The 20,399-nt window shown below is 36.9% G+C and overlaps 1 protein-coding gene across 1 annotated transcript in view; it reads right to left on the reverse strand.

Moving 5' to 3' along the window:
- The window catches only part of PPP1R9A (protein phosphatase 1 regulatory subunit 9A), a 150,252-nt gene that overhangs the window by 60,122 nt on the left and 69,731 nt on the right, over window positions 1-20,399 (reverse strand). Inside the window, exons 3-6 of the mRNA XM_067291675.1 lie at window positions 13,522-13,542; window positions 8,881-9,035; window positions 8,269-8,389; window positions 2,060-2,164 (exon numbers count right to left, since the gene is read on the reverse strand). Coding sequence (XP_067147776.1) covers window positions 2,060-2,164; window positions 8,269-8,389; window positions 8,881-9,035; window positions 13,522-13,542 — 402 coding nt within the window. The remainder of the gene's footprint in view (window positions 1-2,059; window positions 2,165-8,268; window positions 8,390-8,880; window positions 9,036-13,521; window positions 13,543-20,399) is intronic.

A 20,399-nucleotide genomic window follows, 5' to 3' on the forward strand; every position in this document is an offset into this window, starting at 1 on the left:
TTTTACAGCGTACTATTTTATGACAAAAGGGTCTAGACTGCAACCAGTCTGACTATAATTTAAACACCAAGGCAAGAATCTGGGAGCATCCTACGTGAAAATCTTCTCGTTTCTTCCTTCCTCCAAACCCATTATCTTTCCAGGGAAGCAAGTAATCTATCCCATAATTTATTCAATAACCATTATATGAACTATGCTGGTTATAAATGTATATAATGTGTATGTTATGTTTTATGAGAGCACTTTTTTCTTTTTCTTTCATTTTTTAACTAAAACATCAAACACAAGACATAACATTTTGCTTTGTGTACCAAAACACAGGAAGGCATTTTCTCTGTCATAAGAATTTTATGTTCTAAGGTCCTAAATATGCAAAAGCTTAATTAAATATATTCTTACCTTTATAGTCAGCCCAGTAGGAAAATTCATAGCCTGTGTGAGTCTGACAAAATAAGACTGTGTAGCTACAATTGTAAATGTTACACAAAAGTAATTCACCTGTAATTATGCTACAATTTCTAAACATTTTTCCTAAATAATCTTTTTTGAATAATGTGGAAGAATGGTTAAGTGAAAAGGGGCATGATCTCTTAGAAGTGAGCAATCTTGTCTTCACAGTGGAGGGAGGATCCCACGGCTATGTGAACTGTCCTTGAGCATTCCTAGACCATTACAAAAGGGGAAGGCAAGTAGTGGTAAACAAGTCAAGGAGGGGGCCGACAAGCCCCTCCACGTGAACAGCAACTTTGCACCAATCGTGTATTCGCTTTAGGCGCGTGAACAGAGACTGTAAACCAATCATACAGCTATTGCTAGTGCATGCTCTATCGCCTGTCTATATATACTCTGTATAAGCTCTAATAAAGGGAGAACGATCATACTCACATTGAGACTCATCGTTACTCCGGGTCCGTCTCCCACTCCGACAGAATAAAATCTTGATCAATGACACCCAAGATTCTTTGCAGAATCTATATTCCAAAATTATTCCTTCATGTTGTGTGAGAACAGCTAAGAAATTATTGCAAAACGTACATGCCACCACACCAACGCCACAGTCTGAGGGGAACTGACCTTGCATATACTTCATTGAATAGTTCAGTCATGGTTCAAAAGAAGACAGCCCCAAACTCTTATTAACTAAAGGACTAAACTGTATTCACTAAAGAGGATTTTGAGAGAGAACCAACGGGTGACTAACAAAAGGCTGTTACATTGCAGTACACCCAAGATATTTTTGTATATACTTTGTAGTGTTAAGTCTTTACTGAAATTGCTAGGTTATTAAACAGAAAAGCTAAATTAATGTATATGTTTTTACATAGCAAAATAGTTCATTTTCAGAGAAAAGGTACCGTTACTCATTTACAAACATTTTAAATTCTTGTATTTATATTCATAGAGAATTTTACTTGTAATGTATTTTACATTTTCTAGCATGTTCATTATTTTACAGTTACTTGCAGTGATGACTTTCAACTAACCGGAGCACAGGAACAGAGAGGCAGAAACCCAGAGACGGTGTAGGGAATCAAGTAGCTCACTGAATTAATAGTGAATTGTAACTCTCCTCAAATCAGTAACTCCCAACATCACTGCATCCAGTACTCTCTTCTTCTGTGTGCAGAACTGGCGTCTGGGAGCTCACTGCCTACTCCTCCAACCCCAGTTGCAGGTAACTCAGCCAGCCTCACCGACAGAAACGCGTGGAGGGCTCCAGGCAATCAGTGACAGCATAATTGCAATATGGCTAACAGATTAGTAATTTCAGCTGATGTAAATATCTTTGGTCAATGGAGTTTTGACCAGCTTATACTCATTAAGAATCTTTTTGTGTGTGTAATTTCAGCTTGTTTCTTACTGATAGTCATATTTTAAAAATCTAAGACAAAACAAAAAAATGTAAAACCATAGCTCTTCCATGTCCTGGTATAAAAACACAAAAGGTACAAAGAGTTCAAAAAACTCTGCTCCTACCTAGGCAGACTGATATTGCTGTGAAAGAAGCTAAATAATCTTGAGTGTTCAATCACAAACATTTTTCTTCTAATATACTTACCTGACTTTCCCTTTGGTGTTTCTAAGAACAGTTGCAGCAAAATTTTGTGTAACACCAACCAGACTGATGCCATCAACTTCCACAATTTGGTCATTCACCTGGATCCTTTCAAGGGAAAAAAAACAAGAATATATATATAAATAATTTAGGGAATATTTTGTGTGATTTCATCAAAGCATAGCATACAGCATTTATTTTTGTTTGATTTTAGATAAAGACTGGACACTGCATTCAAATAAAATGATTCAGGTAAACAACACACAAACAATGCAGAAGATGTTTCCTCCCTGAGCTGGAAGTGTAGCTTCCAATTCAATATTGGCAAATACTAGGAAACATTAGCATTGAAGAAATGAAAAATGTATCATAGCTTGTACATAAATATCTTATAAAGACAACTTCAGAGTTACCATTACAATTAACTGCATCCATCATCCAGTCACTTTCCTTGCATACAAATACAGCAAGACAAAGTCTTGAATTTGCCATATGACTTAGATGAGATACTTGAAGAGTTCCTGTTTCATCCTTTCCTAAGCCAATCTTGAAAAGCAGCATAAAATAGAGGTCTGGTATTTCACAGTAATGGAAAAAAAATGCGATATTTAACTAAAACAACCTGCTCCTCTTCAGAGGAAAGAGTTTGTGCATCAGACTTAATTATGACCTACTCTTTTAAAAAATTTGATCTAACTTGCTCTAAAACATGAATTCCCAGCAACATAGGAGTGAACTTGGGGCACACAATAACAAGAATAAGGTCATGGACTGTTTTAGCGAACACTGTCTCTTAAACACCAATTTATTGTAGATACGCTGTTCTAGGCATAAAAAGTTAGAAGGTATATAAAAAAAAGTTGCTTTTATCTGCAATAGGCACTACTATGAAATCTCTGGGGCAGGCATTAGAATCATCTGGATTGCAAATATTTGTAAGGAGGACTGCTATATTAACATTCCCTCTAGAAATACACAAACTTCTACAGTTTCAAAAACCAAAAAATACCATTCAGAACTAGTCAAAGAAAGTAATTTTCAAGTATTACATGGATGCCATTTATCCAAACAATACTGTCTATAAAGACTTTGAAAAACACCCATGAAAAATCCCATTTAAATTATGATATTAAAGCAGCTTAATTAAATTATCTAAGATATCTTAGGCTATCTTAGTGATAAGATTTCTTTTCTGCCTACACACTGCAAAGAGAAACTTTCACAGCACGACAGGCTTCAAAGGACTGCTGAAGCATTTTGACTTGGAACACTAATTTCACTGTCAAGTCTGACATAACATGTTGCAGTTCTACATGCATTCAAGCAATATTTTCAACTCCACTGCTGAGAAAAATTATTAAAATTATTCTTTGGCAACCTCAGAACACAATGTCACTGTGGTCTGGTCACATACTAACAGGATATTTATTTCCTTTCTGTATATAAGAAACCTTGAAAAAAATTGTCTTTGTGACAGCCTTTATGTGTATCTTGAAAATCATATCAGGCATTCTAATCTCAAAATCTTATTTCAATTTTAAGTGAAGCATTTAATAAACACATCTATCACATTATTATCATATTTGGATACTAGAAAAATTAGCAATATTATTGTAAATCAGCAGACACGAGTTGCAGTCAGATGGTCACAGGTGTTCCAAGAAAAGAAGTTGAAGAAGTTGATGCCCACCAAGCAGGAAGTTGTCAACCTCTCAGCTGAGAACTAAATGGTGAAAGAACAGTGTTTTATTCCTTTCTGATGGCAGTTTTAGCTACAATGTTTTACATACTTCACTATGCAATGGATTAGTAGCGTTCATACAGATAGTTACAGCATTTCAGATGATGAAATGTCAACTTAGAAAACAGTTGCCTGCAACTCTGTAGGTGGCTCTATCTAGCTCATTTGGAACTGAATCAGATTCTGTTAGTCCTTCAGGCCTATTATGAATCTCCTTCTTTCTTTTTCAAACTGCTCCTAAATTCATTTCCAACTCTTATTTTTGGTGGCCACTGTCCTCCAAACAGCCTCTCTTTCTATACATACACATATTTTAATTATATATAAACATGCACATATATCATACAACAGATAATTAAAATTATTTAAATCATATAATTGTATCTAAGTCAAAAAGATGGGTCTTATCTGTTGCCATGCACATTCTGTACTGCCCAGACCAAGCTATTCCCACAGCCCCGTTCCCTTGGCAGCCCTCCCTTTCCCTTGGGAGCCCCTGCCCAGCCCCACTTACCCGGCACCTCTGGGCTCTCTTGGTCTCTCAGGCCCCAATGCTCAGCTAAGGCTGAGCCCCAGAGGTGCACGAGCACAGCCAGCGCCAGGCTGAAACCCCCTTGCAGCAAAGCTCTCAGGGCAGCCTTGCCTTTGGCAGCCCCTTTGCAGCCTTGCTGCAGCTGCAGCTTGGCACTTTCTCCCTCTCGTGCCCGGAGCCAACCCCTCGCCTCTCCGCAGGCTGGTCCCAGAGAAGACCCCCAGCACTGTTGGGACCAGGAACTTCTTGCAGCCCAGTTCTCTGGACGACCTTCCCTGTCCTTGGGATCTGCTCTGAAGCCCCACTTCAGCTGGAGCTCGAGGCTTTCTCTGCCTCTCAACCATAAAGACATGTCTATAGTTAGGAATAATCCAATACCTAATGAATGCCAGTAAACGTAACCATAACTAATGCTTTCAATTCATCTCCATTTCTCCAACTGACTTGTCTGGAAACCAGAATACAAAAAGATATACACATATCTGCTTGCCTGAACGGCTTGTGAAATTTTCCTAATTATGCATACAAATTAGTTATTTGTGCACAGATGCCTTCTTTGCCACATAACATGTCATTTACAAGTAGAAATATTTAGTTTGCCTCTGCAAGTATGGCTATTGTACATACATGGAAGCAAGAGCATGTTTAGGACTTTAGCACTAAATTGTGTGTCTAACATTTTAAAACTTTTCTTAAATTACAACTTTATAAGTAATAAACTGTAATAAATACTGACCTACAGACTTTGCAAAGCATTTTAAAATTACTGAATACAATATTTCAAGCTCTATTTCACATAGTAGATTTTTTTTTGCCCTCTTTTTTGTGTTGAGCTGGGATTTTGGAGACAACTGTCAAAATTATTTTATCAGTTTAGGAGTGGATAGTGCACGCAGGTCATCATCTTTACCAAATCAGCATTAATAACTGACAAATGGGCAAAGGAAAATGTCAGTCTCTAAACTGTTTTTTAAAAAGCAGCAGCATCCTTCCATCTAAAAATTTAAAGGTAATTTAATGATACAAATCAAAGTAAGGGATGATTATTGGCTCTATTTTCACTTTTTTTCCATACCCTGATTCTATCCTCAGACCTTTTCCCAGTTCAGATGTGCTAGGAGGTTTGACATTACTATTTCTTATTAAGTGACTAATAATATCTAGAACAAAATAATTTCAAACATGAAAAAAAATTCGACTCAGGTTGAGAAATCCTAATTATAGAGGTTTAACTGTTTTTATCATGAACAAAATTAATTCTGACAATTATTTTCTAACAGCCACGATTTAAACCTTCACCTATGTGAAAGAGCACTTCTATGAAGTAGCAGCTATACAAGTAAAACAACTGAAGTTGAACAAATTACTTAGATAATTATTGCTCTGTATGATGGACTGAAAAATTTAACTTGTGCAGAGACAAAGTTTAGAATATTTTTTGAGAACTGTGCAATGTTTCAAAACAGTTGTTCTCAGATAAATTGTTATCAAAATACTTTGAAATGACTCATCTCTACTAGCATCTGCTTTTGCTAGTCATTTGAAAGAAAAAGCTATGCATTTACCCAAGAAAAGATTTTATTTTTCAGATTTTATATTCTACACATTATTAATACTGTTTCTTATTACTTATCAACGTGCTTGAATTTGGACTTGTCTTGAAGCATCCCTCCTTGGTTAAATATTGCTATACAATGCCTTTGACGTGACAACTGAAAACTACCTGTTTGTCTGCAGCAACATGAAACAAGAATATGGTGCTGAGTCGCTGAGAAATCCCTTTGTACAGATTTGGGGTTTCCATGAGAGGGAAGTACATTGTATTATGACTTGATGGGTCTTGCAATAGAAAATGGGAGTTTTCCTAAAAATATTGTAATGTTTTAAAATGTAGCTTTAGAGATTCTGCCTGAAGACTCCTATGCAGTTATTCAGAATATCTGACGCAACTGTTGAAATATAGTTTTATTTTCTGTCAGAAGACTTTGGTTTTGGTATCACTGTTAATGATTAACTAGTTTTTTCACAAAGGCAAAGTTAACAGGACCTTTTACAGTTGATGCACTTTATCAGAGAATCAGCTGCTCCTGCCTGAGAGGATTACATGTCCCTCCTCAAGTCAATGATCAGTCAGGCTCTCAAAGAGAAAATCAGAGAGCTATTTCTCAGCTGACTGAACATTCAGCCAGCTGAAAACCAATACAAAAATCAGAATGGTTAAAGAAATGTATTTTTTCCCTGGCTGACAAGCTCCTTTGAGACGTCATCTAGGGAAATGAAAGAAGAAACTTGTGTTCTGAACATGAACTTCTGTAGCCCTCTCAAATATGTGAATAATGAGAGGAACATCAAACACAGATCATCAGAACATGGCCTATCAAATAGAACAGTTGTGAGCTACTCTGATTTTCTACCAGGGAATTGCACACAGAATTCCAGTAGTGAGCTTAATGCCTTTCAGCTGAGCTCAAGCATACCTTTCAGAAAACTTCTGCTTCAATTTAAAGTAATGGATGAATTCTCAACATCTTGAGGTATCAGCTTCTTCACTTCCTTTGAGAATTTTTTCAAGCCTGTGATAACTCAGTACTTGGCCTTCAAGTTGGTGCCTGATTGCCAAGATCTGTAAAGATACCTTCAAGCCCAATCTGGAAGACAGTTGACTTCTATAGTTTTAGGGCAATCCTATTAAAATCTGCAATTCCTGCCATGCAGAGTTTTATGATTTAACCTGTAAGAGGGTTCCATATCAGAACAACCTTTTGCCTGGTATGGTAAGTACGTAATAGGGGTAGTATGCACTACCTCTGTAGCTTGCACAAGAAGACAAGTTACAGGTCTTCAACCATAAAGAACACGTTACTAAAACACACTTTTGTAGAAGACAACATAATTTTGTTACAGTTTGTTCTTATTCTGTTTACCTATATTTCTTATTGGTATAATTTTAACTACATTACTGTTTTGTTACGTATAGGTACCAAACACATACAAGTAGACTAAATGCTAATAGAGTTGATAAGCAGTATTTTATTTGCGCACAAATTTACAAAGGGTATGCACTGGGATAAAATAATGAATTATATGGGTAACAAGATGTTTAAGAACATTTGTTATTATTAAATGATTACCTAGTAAAGTGTCTTTCTAACTTTTAATGAGAGATCATGGCCTCATTGTGCTAGATACTGTATAATGAAGACAAAATTCTATCCCATATGATAGAAAATATTGTACGCTCAAAAGCAATTTGAACCAGGTAAGCAATTCCAGAAGCAACTAAAAAGCATTACATAAGAATACAAAACCCAGTCTGTTCCTTGAATGGGTAAGATTTACTGTGCAGGTCTATTCATTTTGTCTATTCAAATCTACTAAAGCAGTTTTAGTGCAACAGGGGTGAAAATTGAACTTCTGAATAGTAAAATATGCATATTCAAGAAATACAAAATACCAGTTTGTGTTAGTCAGTTTGAAAGTGTGTGTATTTACTGAGTTTAACCATTCAGAAACACAAAACTCTAACTACTTTTCTAATCACATGTTCAGCAGAACTTATTTTCATAAGTACTCATTATTTAAAGCTGGCTTCAAAGCCAAAAGAAGATGTGGGAGTTTAAAACCTTTAAAAAATAAAGTACTTTCAAAAACAACATGCAATTTGGAGTCTCCAGCTACTCACATTAAAGCATTTTGATTTTTAGGAACTCAAGCACAAATCTTTGGCAAACCTGGACTCCTTAAACAGTTTCAAGTAAGTTCACAAAACTGGTGTCTTTTCACAATCATATCAGATATTAGGACCTTAACACTTCAGTCTCAGAATTTTACAGCTTTGAGTTATTATGCCATACATTAAGCTAAGAACTCTTTCCTAAGAAAACCATAATTCAAAACAATTATTGTTGGTAAAGTTTCCAAACATTGAGTCTAGTTTACCTGCCATCCCTTTCTGCTGCCCCACCTTCTGTTACTGTTTTGACAAATATTCCCAGTTTTTCAAGGCCTGCATCTGCTCCAACTCCCATTCCAATAATGCTTATGCCAAGTCCATCTTCATCTGTGAAAAAGTCAAGCAAAAGCAGAAACTTACATTTGATTTATATAGTCATTGGTATATAAACATTTAGGCTCTGGTTCCTTTTGGTTTTCCAGGTCAATAAACTTAATTCCTTTTCTTTCTTTTTAAAAACCTTAATATTATATTATTGTAATTACACACAAAAAATAATATTATCTCTAACATTATAAGGAGCCTAGAACAACTGATCAAGATTGATACTCTTCCAGTGGAGAATGAAAACATCACATGAAACACTGTGTAAAATCATGTGTGAATGGAGTAACACAAAACAATTCTCTTAAAAAAACTGTACATCTTTGAACTGCTTCCTTAAATCCTTATTGAACAATTACTGAAATCCAAAAAGCCAAGATAACTACAACAGATTCATAGGAATTCAAGATACACTCTGTAGGTAAGTGGACTTCCTCTTAAAAGATCTGTAGATCAGTTTTATAGGAGCTGAAAGTGGCATATAGACTACACACCTTTTTCTAGCTCAACTGGGAAAAGTTCCAGCTTTTCCACACGCTTTTCAAGTTCATATTCAGCTGATGCAGCCACTGGGTCAACTTCATCATTTCTCCGGTCATAGTCTTCATTGGAGTATGTATTGAAAACCTGTGGAAACAGACCAAAATCGCTCAACTATCTGCTCCAGAAAGACTGTCAAGATAACAAAATAGCTACATTTACCCTGCCTTTGCCCTGTGACATTGCAGAGTTTGAAAAGGTTTTTAAAGACAAATTTCTCCTGTCCTCTCAAATTTCACATTTTAAAATGTGTGCTTTTTTATTCAAGTAAAGCACATCAAAGGTTGTTAAGGACTGAAAGACAATTCTGGATATAACTGATTTTTTTATTGTTTGTAATTTTAAATGCAGAAGGTGATCTTGAATGACTAAGTTCATCTACATATTCAATATTTAAAACACATAATTCAACTCATTAAGAATGCACTACTAGTAAAAATTCATAGGTATGAAAAAGGAAAATATACTAAAATTATGATCTGCATACAATCTCTGTTTAAGTGCTCACCTCTAATGGAGTTCCAGTTTGCACCCATTAAACCAAAGCTAGACCTGAATATTACTAATCTACACACACATACACACACACTTATATATACATATATATGTATCATGCTTGTTACTTCAAATAAAGTAAAACAAATATGGTTCCCCATACCTCCTCCTTCTCTTTTATGGACATCCCACAGAAAATATAATTATTAACACAAACTAGAAACCTAATTCAAGAACAAAGACTGGTCTTCAATCTCTTACTATGAAATGCTGATAAATGGTCACAGCAAGCTAGTAAGAGATCTGCTATCTCAAACCACAGCCCACCTCCTCCAAAGCTAGACATCATTGTTAACCATGTGAAAACAATTCTGAAAATTGCTTTGAGTGTCTCTCACTGATCAGGACAGCAGAAGTGGTTTCAGAAAAGAAAGTGACAGTAGCCTACATGGTTACTGATGCTGGAATCTGTGTCATTTCTACCTAGCAACTTATCAACACAGGGAGTGACCAGCTGACTCCATTTCTAAAACCAGCTGCATTTCAGAAAAAAGAAGGAAAAAAAAATCCTATTTTCCATCTAAGTCTGTGTCAAGCCAAGTGAAAAGAAGAAATAGCAATAATTCACATTCATTGTGGAGTCTAAAAAGTGCCTCTTCTATAACCCATCTTCACACATCATAGATAGCCTACAAGCTTGCAGGTACTCCATGTTTAAAATGATGGCAAAACAGTACTTGGGATTTAAACCTGGAGTTCACATACCTTCCCAGAGGAAGCAAATCTGTTACAAGTTTTCTTGGAAGAGCTTTCAATTGCCTTCAAACTAACAGCACTCTCAAGGAAGCCTTACCCCAAATACTGTTGGGAAAACGGAGGAAGCAAGCACCAGATAAGTCTCGATACATCTGTCTCATACAATAAAATCTTCATTGAGAAGCTGTTGTAAGAAGTTAGTACAGATGAATTTCCCTTAAGTAGTAAATGTCAGTAGTCAAGTATCATAACTGTGTTATGGCCACCAAAAAGCTACTGCAAAAATTGACCCAACTTTATATAAAGTTGTTGAAACAGAAAAGATGATAGCCACTCTATGGAAATTTTAATTCCTGTATTTTGCATTAGTGTGAAGCACTGATTAACTTGCCTCTTCCAAGAAGACTGAGACAATAATTGCTTTAAAAGAATCCATCAACATATCTTGTATTGATATTCAGTAATATTGATGCAAGAAAAAGGTTGTTCTAACCAAATAAAGTTCCTAAAAAGCCTTCATAAATATATCCAAAAGATAAGGAAAATAAGTCACATACTAAACTCTGTCCAATGCTACCGAACATTTTATGCTATTTTGGTATGCATGGTTAAGACCAGAGAAAAGACAATGATGCAGATATAAGCATAAAAAACAGTAACAATTTCCTTGGTGTAAAATCAGACACAAAATCTACGTGCAAATTTTGGCCACAGAGCATGCAAATGATTGCAAACAAATAACTGCTTAGTAACATAAGTGACCACTTTTGAGTCCTTCTCAAAAATTCTCTTTGTGGATGCTGTTAAGTGCATGCACATCTAGCGATCTATTTATTTCTGCTACTGTTGTTAACTCCATCCAGTGCCAGAACTGCTAGTTAAAATGAGAAACAAAATGGAGGGTTTCCATATCTGTGTAACATCCTGACAGAGGAGTTCTGAAAAGTCTTTTGTTGCTCATATGTCTTTCAAAGATCTCTTCACACAAGACAAAGTCATCTTCATGTTAGGTCTCTCTGTCTGCTTCTTATCAAATGGTCTGAACACTTGCAGAGTAGGAATCATGAACATGCTTTTCTACGTAGACAATATCAAGCTATAAAACAACCTACAGATCTAATGATTCTAATCTATATGTAATGAAAAAAAGTAGGCATGGGATAAAAGGCCTTCCCATTTATCTTTTACTGTGAGATGTATGACTTGCAGCAAACATCTCTACCCTGACACAGGAATAGATAAAGCAACTCAGAACACACCACTCAACAGCAAAGAAGCCCTGCCACAGGTGGGGTTTCCCATGGCATCCAAACTCGATATGCAGTTCTCTGTCCTCTCCTTCCAAACATGACTGTTCCTACAGGGTTCCATAAATTCTGGATACATCAGTAATAAAATATCCAAATCCAGTCTCATTCATATTGACACTAGTCAAAATAAGGATCAGTCAGTGGAGCTACACTCAAATAAAACATCAGTGAGCCATGGTTTGACTACAAACCCTTTCAGTCTGAAATGCATCAGGGACATACAAGCCAAGCACAGGTTCAAAACAACTGCTGTGGGTTTAGCTTGAGATTGCCTAAATTATCTGCATGATGAGACAGAAGCATTGTTTAACTGTGGAATCAAAAGGGATGCTATCAAGGAAAATGGAGATACAGTCACCAGCTGTTTAAGGACAGCAAGATAAGCAGGTAATTTTTGCTTGCAGAACACAAAGATTAGATGAGGGTGTGGTATGGGGAAAATTATAACATGTCACAAAACAAATATATTTATTTCTGGATTCCTCTTCATCATGTTAACTGGCCCCATTCTTCTTCTGGGTTGAATGACTAGCATTAGTTTATTTTGGTAGCAGTTTCAGATTTGTTGCAAAGTGACTGGATATCCTTCAAGATAATTTTCTTTTAAAGGATCGAACCATATCTTGGCTTCTTGTTTGGGATGACCTTTCCTGAAGCACACTGGATAGAAGGGATGGCTTCTTGTATAGTTTTGTCGAGTATTTAGTATTGTACATGAGAAGGGAACTAAAAATGTTGGTGGTGAATGCAGTTACCATTGTCTTCAAAATTTCCATGCTGCTCGGTACCGATGTAGTTTCAAGAGCTATTTTCTCTCATCTAAGCATCCAAATTGAGATGACAGGATCACTGACAGCATCAAGGCAAAATTGTCAATGTTTCCTACCTGGCATAAGTTCACCATATTTTGTATATTGGTCATATGATCTTGCCACTGCCTTCAACATGTGTTTTGACCAGGGGAAGAAGGAAGAAATTCTTGTATGTCATTTACTTCATTTTGCATGATCACATTTAATGACTGACTGATTTTTTTAAAATAAATCTCAGGGTGTTAAAATGAAGAAAATGAAGTTTGTGTTTGAAAATTTTCTTTTTTTTGAGAAACAAAGTCAATCCACCACAGTAACAAACTGCTTGTTCAGTATAGGCATGAGAACTGTCACTCAAAGATTTTGGTTTGCTAAAAGTAAAAGAAATAGTTATATATTTTTTTCATATTACATATGCTTAACACAACTGATTATTGAGTAGGCCTGCCTCATCAAGTCTGTAGCCACCGTGTTTCCTAGAATGTGCATGAGATTTCAAATTTAAGGGAATTCTCCCATTCCCTACAATTTAACAAATCTGATTTTGCCCTCATGCTGGTTGAAGCATCCACAACAATAAAGTCTACTGAGCTATTACTCAAGGAAAGCTTTTTTTTCAAATCATTCAATACATGATTTTCATCTCTGGTTGTATCTCTCCAAGTATTTTTAAAAAAATATGCTTCCAAAGAATTCACCTTTGACACTTACAAGGATTTACAATGGCACTCAAAATCCAGCAACACAGGAAATCAAAAACCACAGACAGTGGTGACAATGCAGTGGTGACGACATAGCTGATATCAAAGCTAAAATGTGTATGTCAAAAAAACCCAATCCAAAACAAATGGAATCCAAATCCAAAACAAAACAACAAACACCTCTTGGCTCACTCCAAGACTACTGTTAATACAACAGCGTATTTCTGTCTTTACTGAAGTGAAAAGAAAAAGGGTCATGAGCAATTCATCTAGCATCAAAATAATGACAAACCATATGATCAAAGAAGCAGAAGATATTGTTAGGCACCTTTGGTGGCACTCTCAGGTAAACCATACATACACCTACAACACTACTTGCTTTTCTTTCAGAGAGAAATGACAGAGCACAATCTAGAAAAGACACATCAATAACTATACTAACATATGTTGCAGATGAATTCAGAAAAAGAAAAACATTCATATTCTAATATTCCATTTTATGCTTCAGACCAAAAAAATACCACAGCAGTTGAGAACTGATTCTTCTTGAAAAAGGAAAACAGTTTTATACAAAGCCCAGTTTGGAGCATTTTCTCATAGCCATCAACTACCCAGAATGTTTATAGAAATTTGCTGGCTCTAATCAGTAGGTAGTGACAACTTTTTTTTTAAAGGAAGTTAGAGAGGAGATGAACTACGAAGAATCACGTGCGCTATCCCCCCAATTAGTCTGCTCTACGCTACATTAACCACATTGTTAGTCTTGCATACTATAAACTCTGCAACATAAAAACTGTCTCGGCTTATGTGTTAAAGAAATTCCTAACATTCTGAGTATGTGTATACCATCTTTGTGGCTTGGGCCAAGGAACAAGACCTGATCCCAGGTCCAGGTGCTGCTAACTGCCTTGCTATCTATGTTTTTTCCCCCTCTGATGGCTAGTGCCTGCTAAAGGAAACCAACTGAGCATGAACTGTGTGGACTGCACCTTGTAAGCTCGTAACTGTTCTACTGCATCTGCAGTTACACAAGTCTCCCTAGCACAGTCACAAATAGTCTGCCTTCTGCACAACTCTTGATTAAACCAGGTCATTCCACGTACGGGGCCACAGCCAACATATGCTGGTGATCACTGTGTAGTATCTGTTCTGAAACCATGCTTTCCACTGACTATTGCCCCTGCTGTCATAATGCCTGCTCCTCATGCCCCTGTTCAAAAAGTAAAAACATCACCCGAGGTCCAACCCCGTCATCTGGGATGACAATAAGTGAGATATTTCTAGGTGGATGCATCACCACGCTCAGGAAACTAGAGCTTCAGAAAATGGCACAAGCATGCACAGTGAACTTTTACCAGCAAGTCACCCTTCTGTAATCAGTTCTGGGGAGGGGACTAGGTGTCACAGGCACTACCTCACCATGATGCTGCTATGTAAGCTCTATAAACTGCTATTTTTCCCCAACATTTTCTCATTTCTGAAAATTCAGGGTAAAGGTTTTGTATTCCAATTGTGTAGGAGGCCATTTTGAAAGTGATGCTACATCATGGAAAGGTTAGTGCGATGTGCTCCTGAACTCACTGTTACCGTAACTATCCATGCTGCTGCTGGCTACCAGCAAGCTGAACCTGAGATTGTTGGCTGCTCTTCAGAAGTATTTGCTGGCTGCTGCAGAGCTGTCAATGAGCAGAGCATGAAGTCTGCCAGCTCAAGAGCCTCATATTGCTTGTGTGGACAGTTATATTAACAAAACCTCTCTTCAATTCTGCACAGCAGTCTATCTACCTCCTCTTCTCCTTTCTTCACTATCCTTGGGCAAAAATAACAGAAAACACCTATCAGAGACACTTCCCATCCCATTGTGGAGAACTGAGAATTCCAGGCATGCCTAAAGGCATAAAAAGCAATGGTATTGTCCTAAGGAAGATCCAAAATCCTCTCCTTTTTTCATGGCTAACGGGGCAAAGACCAAGCCAGAATTACGGTTTCCTGGGTCTCACAGGGAGCCATGGTCCCAGAAACAGTAGTTGTGTACTGTTAAGGGACTGAAGCTGGCTTCCCAGAGGAACACCTGATGCTGCTTGCTTTAGTGGAGGTAAGCTCCATCACAGTGATAACTGGTATCACAAGCCTTCCTGTGTGTCATTTATACATCTTTAAAAGTGTGGAACACTGTTTTTCCATACTTTCTTTGCAGACAGCAGCAACAAATAAATGAGCCATCTCTCTGTATGTCCTGGTGAGAGACCCTGAGAATGGCCAGGTCTTCTTTGGGCCCTACACCATTACTGTGCAAATATCCAGTGCAGGAAGGTTAGCAATTACAGGAACACCTTATAATTTTATGTTTTTATAACCTCATTCCCAGATTGTGCTATATATTTGCTGGGGGGTTGAATAAGGAAATGAGTCCTGTCAAGATAATGAGAGAGGACTCTCAGAGGGAACTAAACTTTACACAGTGTGTATCTGCTTTTGGAGAGTGTGGACCTTAGAGCACCAACACTAATCTAATCTATCACCCATCTTCTTCCTCAAGTGAATAAACTGGTTTGCTCCACATTGGAACTGGGAGGAAACTGAAATATGCAAACAATAAAGAGTATTAACCAACGTGACACTATGAATGCAACCGTAATTATAGCAACAATAACAACAATTTCCTATTTTAACTTCTGCCACAAAGACCCTGTTGACTGTGTTAAAGACTTCCCAGTCTTTAACAGTTATGTCCCAAAGACGTAAAGCCAGAGATAGTCTTTAACATAGGTACAGCTGGATATCATAAATAAGTTGTATCAGAAGCATTATTATTAATTTAAATATACTAACAGCTGGAATTTAGGACTGTCTCATACTGGGGATTGCACTAACAATGTTTGTTTTGACTGTTAGGAAGAATCCAAATAAGGAAAGATAGTGGCTAATCAAATCATTTGAAAATGGGACATTGAGAAAAAACATTAAATGTTGTGAATGACACCTTCAGTACTTTCTCAGTTCTTCATGTCTACAACAGCACTCTGTAGCATCTCCCTATGGTCTGTAAGGAGGAACAGGTATGTTTCCAGAGTAGCTGCAAATTTCTCTAAAGTAGTTTTACAATCAGCTTTTGTTTTGTTTTAAATATATAAAACTGGGCTTCTTTCACTACAGAGAAAATGATTCTCTTACAGGCAGAGAAGCAAGGAAGAGCAAGAGCCATGAGAAGAATGAGACAAGTTTATGGACGTGGCACTGATCTACTACATTGTACTCTGAGCCTAAGCCATTCTGATGATTAATTTTACACGGAATTCTGCAAGGGCTCCTGCCTTTGGGAGGATGCAGTGTCTCCCATCAGTCCCGGGAGATGAAGCACTGAAGATAACCTTTCTCGCTGTGTTCAGGAAACTAAATGAGAGAAAAATCACAGTTTGACCATTCATTATTTTCTGCTTGAAAGTCTGTCCACAACATAGCTTCAAAGTGGAGAGGATGCTCTGACATCATAAGTAGGTGATTTCTCTTTTCTTTCAGTGTCTTTTCTCTTACAACATGGTCCTCTCTGTTACACTAAAAAGGAGTGAGTCAGTGAGGAGGAGCCGCCACAGGCTTCCTCCAGCTTTCTTGGCTTAACTCTCCCCTAAAGCCTGCATGGGCATCAGCTGTCACAAAAGCTTCAAAAGGGAAGGACCAAGGAGACAAATCTTCCCAAAAAGCAATCGCATGGATGAGACACAGATGGGAATTAGACAGTTACGGTATTGTAATGAACTTACAGTCTAACACCAAAACCAAGTCTGGAGTTTCCCTCAGAAAGATCTGTAAGAGAAAGATGTGTTTAAAGCTGCCTGAAACTCTGCAAACAGAACTCTAAAGAAGATTTTAGTTTCTGAAATCCTGAAAGTATCTGGGCCCTACACTTCTCAATTCCACAAAGACCTCTTCTTACTTATGGGTGAGGGCCAGGAGCAACTGCTGCCATGCACAGTAGAACAATTCAATTCCTGGATACAAAACTGGAAAGTATTATCTTCAGAGATTCCTGTTTTAGCCAACTATCATATACTATCAAAGTCTTCTGTATGTGGGGATGGTCATAAAGTGGTAAAAACCACAGTGCAAGTCTCTGGCACCGAGGCTAACATATCTCAGCTTGCATCCATACAGCTATATTCTCCTATCCACTCCAGCAGCGTGTTGCATCTGACCTGTCTCCTGGGAGAAGTACCTGACTGATGTTAACCTCCAAACCGTGTTTTCACCAGCAATGTGAACATGCTCATTTAAATGTATGGACCAATCACGTGGCATTAGTTAGGCCTGTGACCTGACCACATTTTTGCTTTCTAGTACACAAGCAGTTAAACAACTAGCCAGACTTAACTTTTAAGCTCATGTCATTGGAGCTAGTATCTTAAATTTTATGTAATGCAGTTTCATGCCCAAACACGGAACTGGAATTCTTTTAGTGGCCCTAATGTATCATCTCCTGGTTATCAACTATGACAAGATACACCTTTTCATTCTTTCTGACCTGTTTATTGCATTCAATACTGTCAAACCAGAAGGTCTTACTACCTCAACACTGAGGGGCTGCAGAAACTGAAAGTAACCAGCTGAAATGCTCGAGTCCTTCCAAGAAGGATGCACCAACGTATAGCAATGCAGCAAACTGTTCTTCCACTAGATCCCTTACCTGTGGGAGTCCCCCAGCATCTTTTAAGTTCTCACATAACAATATCTAAAATGTTTCACCATTTATGGCTGGTTGGAAGTCTGTCAAATATTTATGCAGAATAATATGTCCTCATTTATTTATGACTGGGTCTCCTATTGGCTCAACTGTAAGACTGCAGAAATTCCTAACATTTTCCACCTAACTACTGCTAAGTCCTGTGCACACATTTTCAATGAAGTCCAACAAAACTCCAATAGCTCTGTTTGTAAGTGCTAGAAGTTAATTAGGAGCCCATCAAAACATATGAATAGAGCTCCTCTTGTTTTTAATGTACCAACTGCATTACATTGTATGTATTGACATGGCATTTTATGTTCCAATACTGACAGATTTTATTTTACATATTTTTCTGCAACTCTTCAGCAAATTTTCACTTTGATTACATTGATTAATTTTGTGTCATCATCAATCTTGTGACAAGATTTTGATCACCCTTTTTCCAGACAGGTTAAAAAAGTCAGTCACTGTTGACACTCCACTGGTAACCCTCCTTCATTATGAAAAGTGGCAACCTATCTTACTCCATCTTCTCTTTTAACCTATTGTTATGCCAGGAAAGGTCCTTTCTGTTTTTCCAGTGATAGTTTAATTTTCTTCAGTCTAACGAAGATGCAGTCAAAGTCTTTTAGAAAAGCGTCAAAGGAGCAGCCAGATCAGACAGCTACAATCTTATTAAAGCCTTCACAGACTTGTAGTACATTTCTGAGGAAGGACTTCCCTCTACAAAACCATTACACAGTCTACACACATATATTAAATAATCCAATTTTTTATTATAGAATTATTTCTACCAATTTGCCTAGTATGTAAGCCAGTAATCTGTGGTTTCTGTTCTCCCCTGGAGTGTTTTTCTAAAATCAGTGTTGCTTTCCTGCCTTCTTGTCCTCTGAAACTGAGACAAATCAAAGTAATACATTTCACTGTAGTGGGGAACTCTACTCCCTGGGAACTAAGGGCTGTCATGTATTTCATCCACCTTTCAATTCCATTTTTTAAACATTTATTCTGTAATATTCATCAACATTTCTATACTGGAGAAAAAAGGATATGTTTCCAATACACACTTGTCCACCCAAATTCCAGAAAAGTTACTCCACGGTACATATTCCTTCATTTGGGGAGAGGATCAGAAAAATACACGACAGATGTTTGGCCTTGCTTAAGGCACAGCTGCCAAGGTGTTCAGCATAACACAGTAAGAAGAGATGTGTTACTGATGGTTCTTATTCTGCAAGCTGAGCAATGGTGGCACAGATGACCTCTGCGCAAAGAATTCATGTTCCAAACAAAATCTACTTCCTACCTCCTCTTAATGTATTTTACAAAATTTTAGTTGGTATATTATTTTAAAAGATTGTATTAGGCAATAATTTCAGGTGAAATTCATAACATTTGTCAATCTTTACTAAATAAAGGAAGCAACCTAAAACCAGCAGTATCTACAAAATTCTATACTCAAAAATGTCAGAAAGACTCCGCAGAATTACAGAACTGAGGTAAAGAAAAATACATTAACACTTGCTGTACCATAAAGGAAATACTTCCCATTAGCACTATAATTCATAAAATTACACTATTATAAAAGAAAAGGAAAACCTTATAAGTCCATTTATTATCAATATAGTCCTGATTCGCGTCTTCATTTTCTGATAATTTATTATGCAATTAAAAAAAAATTAAAACACTCTTCCAACATATTCCTTTTTCTTTGGTATGAATACCAAAAAGCTTTTGTAGCTCTAATTTGAAATTAGAAATCGTGAAATTGTGAAAGGCAGCAACTGTTTTACCAGCCCCACCTTTTTTTCGATAAAATGCAATAAAAACTCTGTGTAGAATAACATTGACGGGCTGGTATAAAAATGAGGCCTTCTTGCTATCTTTAAATCAAGTAGAAGGCCAAATGTTTGGATTTCATTTTTTCTCTGTAATCTCAAATTTCTTCTGTACAAGTGGGATTTTTACCCTCATCTTACTGCTACTTGGCTTAGGTTAAGGTTTTGTTTCTTCAACAATACTTGCTTTTATTAAGTAAATTTCCTAAAATCAGTGAAGTTATTTACCCTACTATTTAATATTTATTCATTCTGTACTAGTTTTATTGCTGATGTGCTAGTTTTATTACAGTGTATGCAATGATTTATCTACACAGCGAAAAAATACAAAATCACTCTTGTTGGAAATTAAGTGTGTGCCCCATGTGAAAAGTCCATGCTGTTGCTCTTGATTAAGACATGTCAGAGTAATTAGTAGGCAAAAATAAGCACTGGGTTGAAGAGTAAAGCAAAGCTAATACAGATCTGACTTTACAGATTAATTTCTAAGATCCTAAAAATTTTTCCTGACTGTTGTTTGGCTAATATTATATCATTAGAGATGATTACTTTATGAGAAAAGACATTAAGATCTCCAGAAAAGACTAAGTTTTAATATTAATGCTTTCTACAAACTTGCTTCTTGAAGACGAGAAGTGAAATTTTTTAAATATTAGTTAAACACTTCTCTGTTGAAAATACGCTAAATTATATGTACTACCATGCAGAGGATCAGTGAGGAGATAAAAGATGCTCTTTGACATTTCCTCATTCTTTAGGAAGGGACTCTTCCCCTTCTACTCTGAAAATATGCAACATGGCAAAAAAATCCAGCAGTTCAATCCTTACAAAAAACCGGTAA

The sequence above is a fragment of the Apteryx mantelli genome, chromosome 2, assembly GCF_036417845.1.
Source record: "Apteryx mantelli isolate bAptMan1 chromosome 2, bAptMan1.hap1, whole genome shotgun sequence".
In the NCBI taxonomy this organism is placed as follows: domain Eukaryota; kingdom Metazoa; phylum Chordata; class Aves; order Apterygiformes; family Apterygidae; genus Apteryx; species Apteryx mantelli.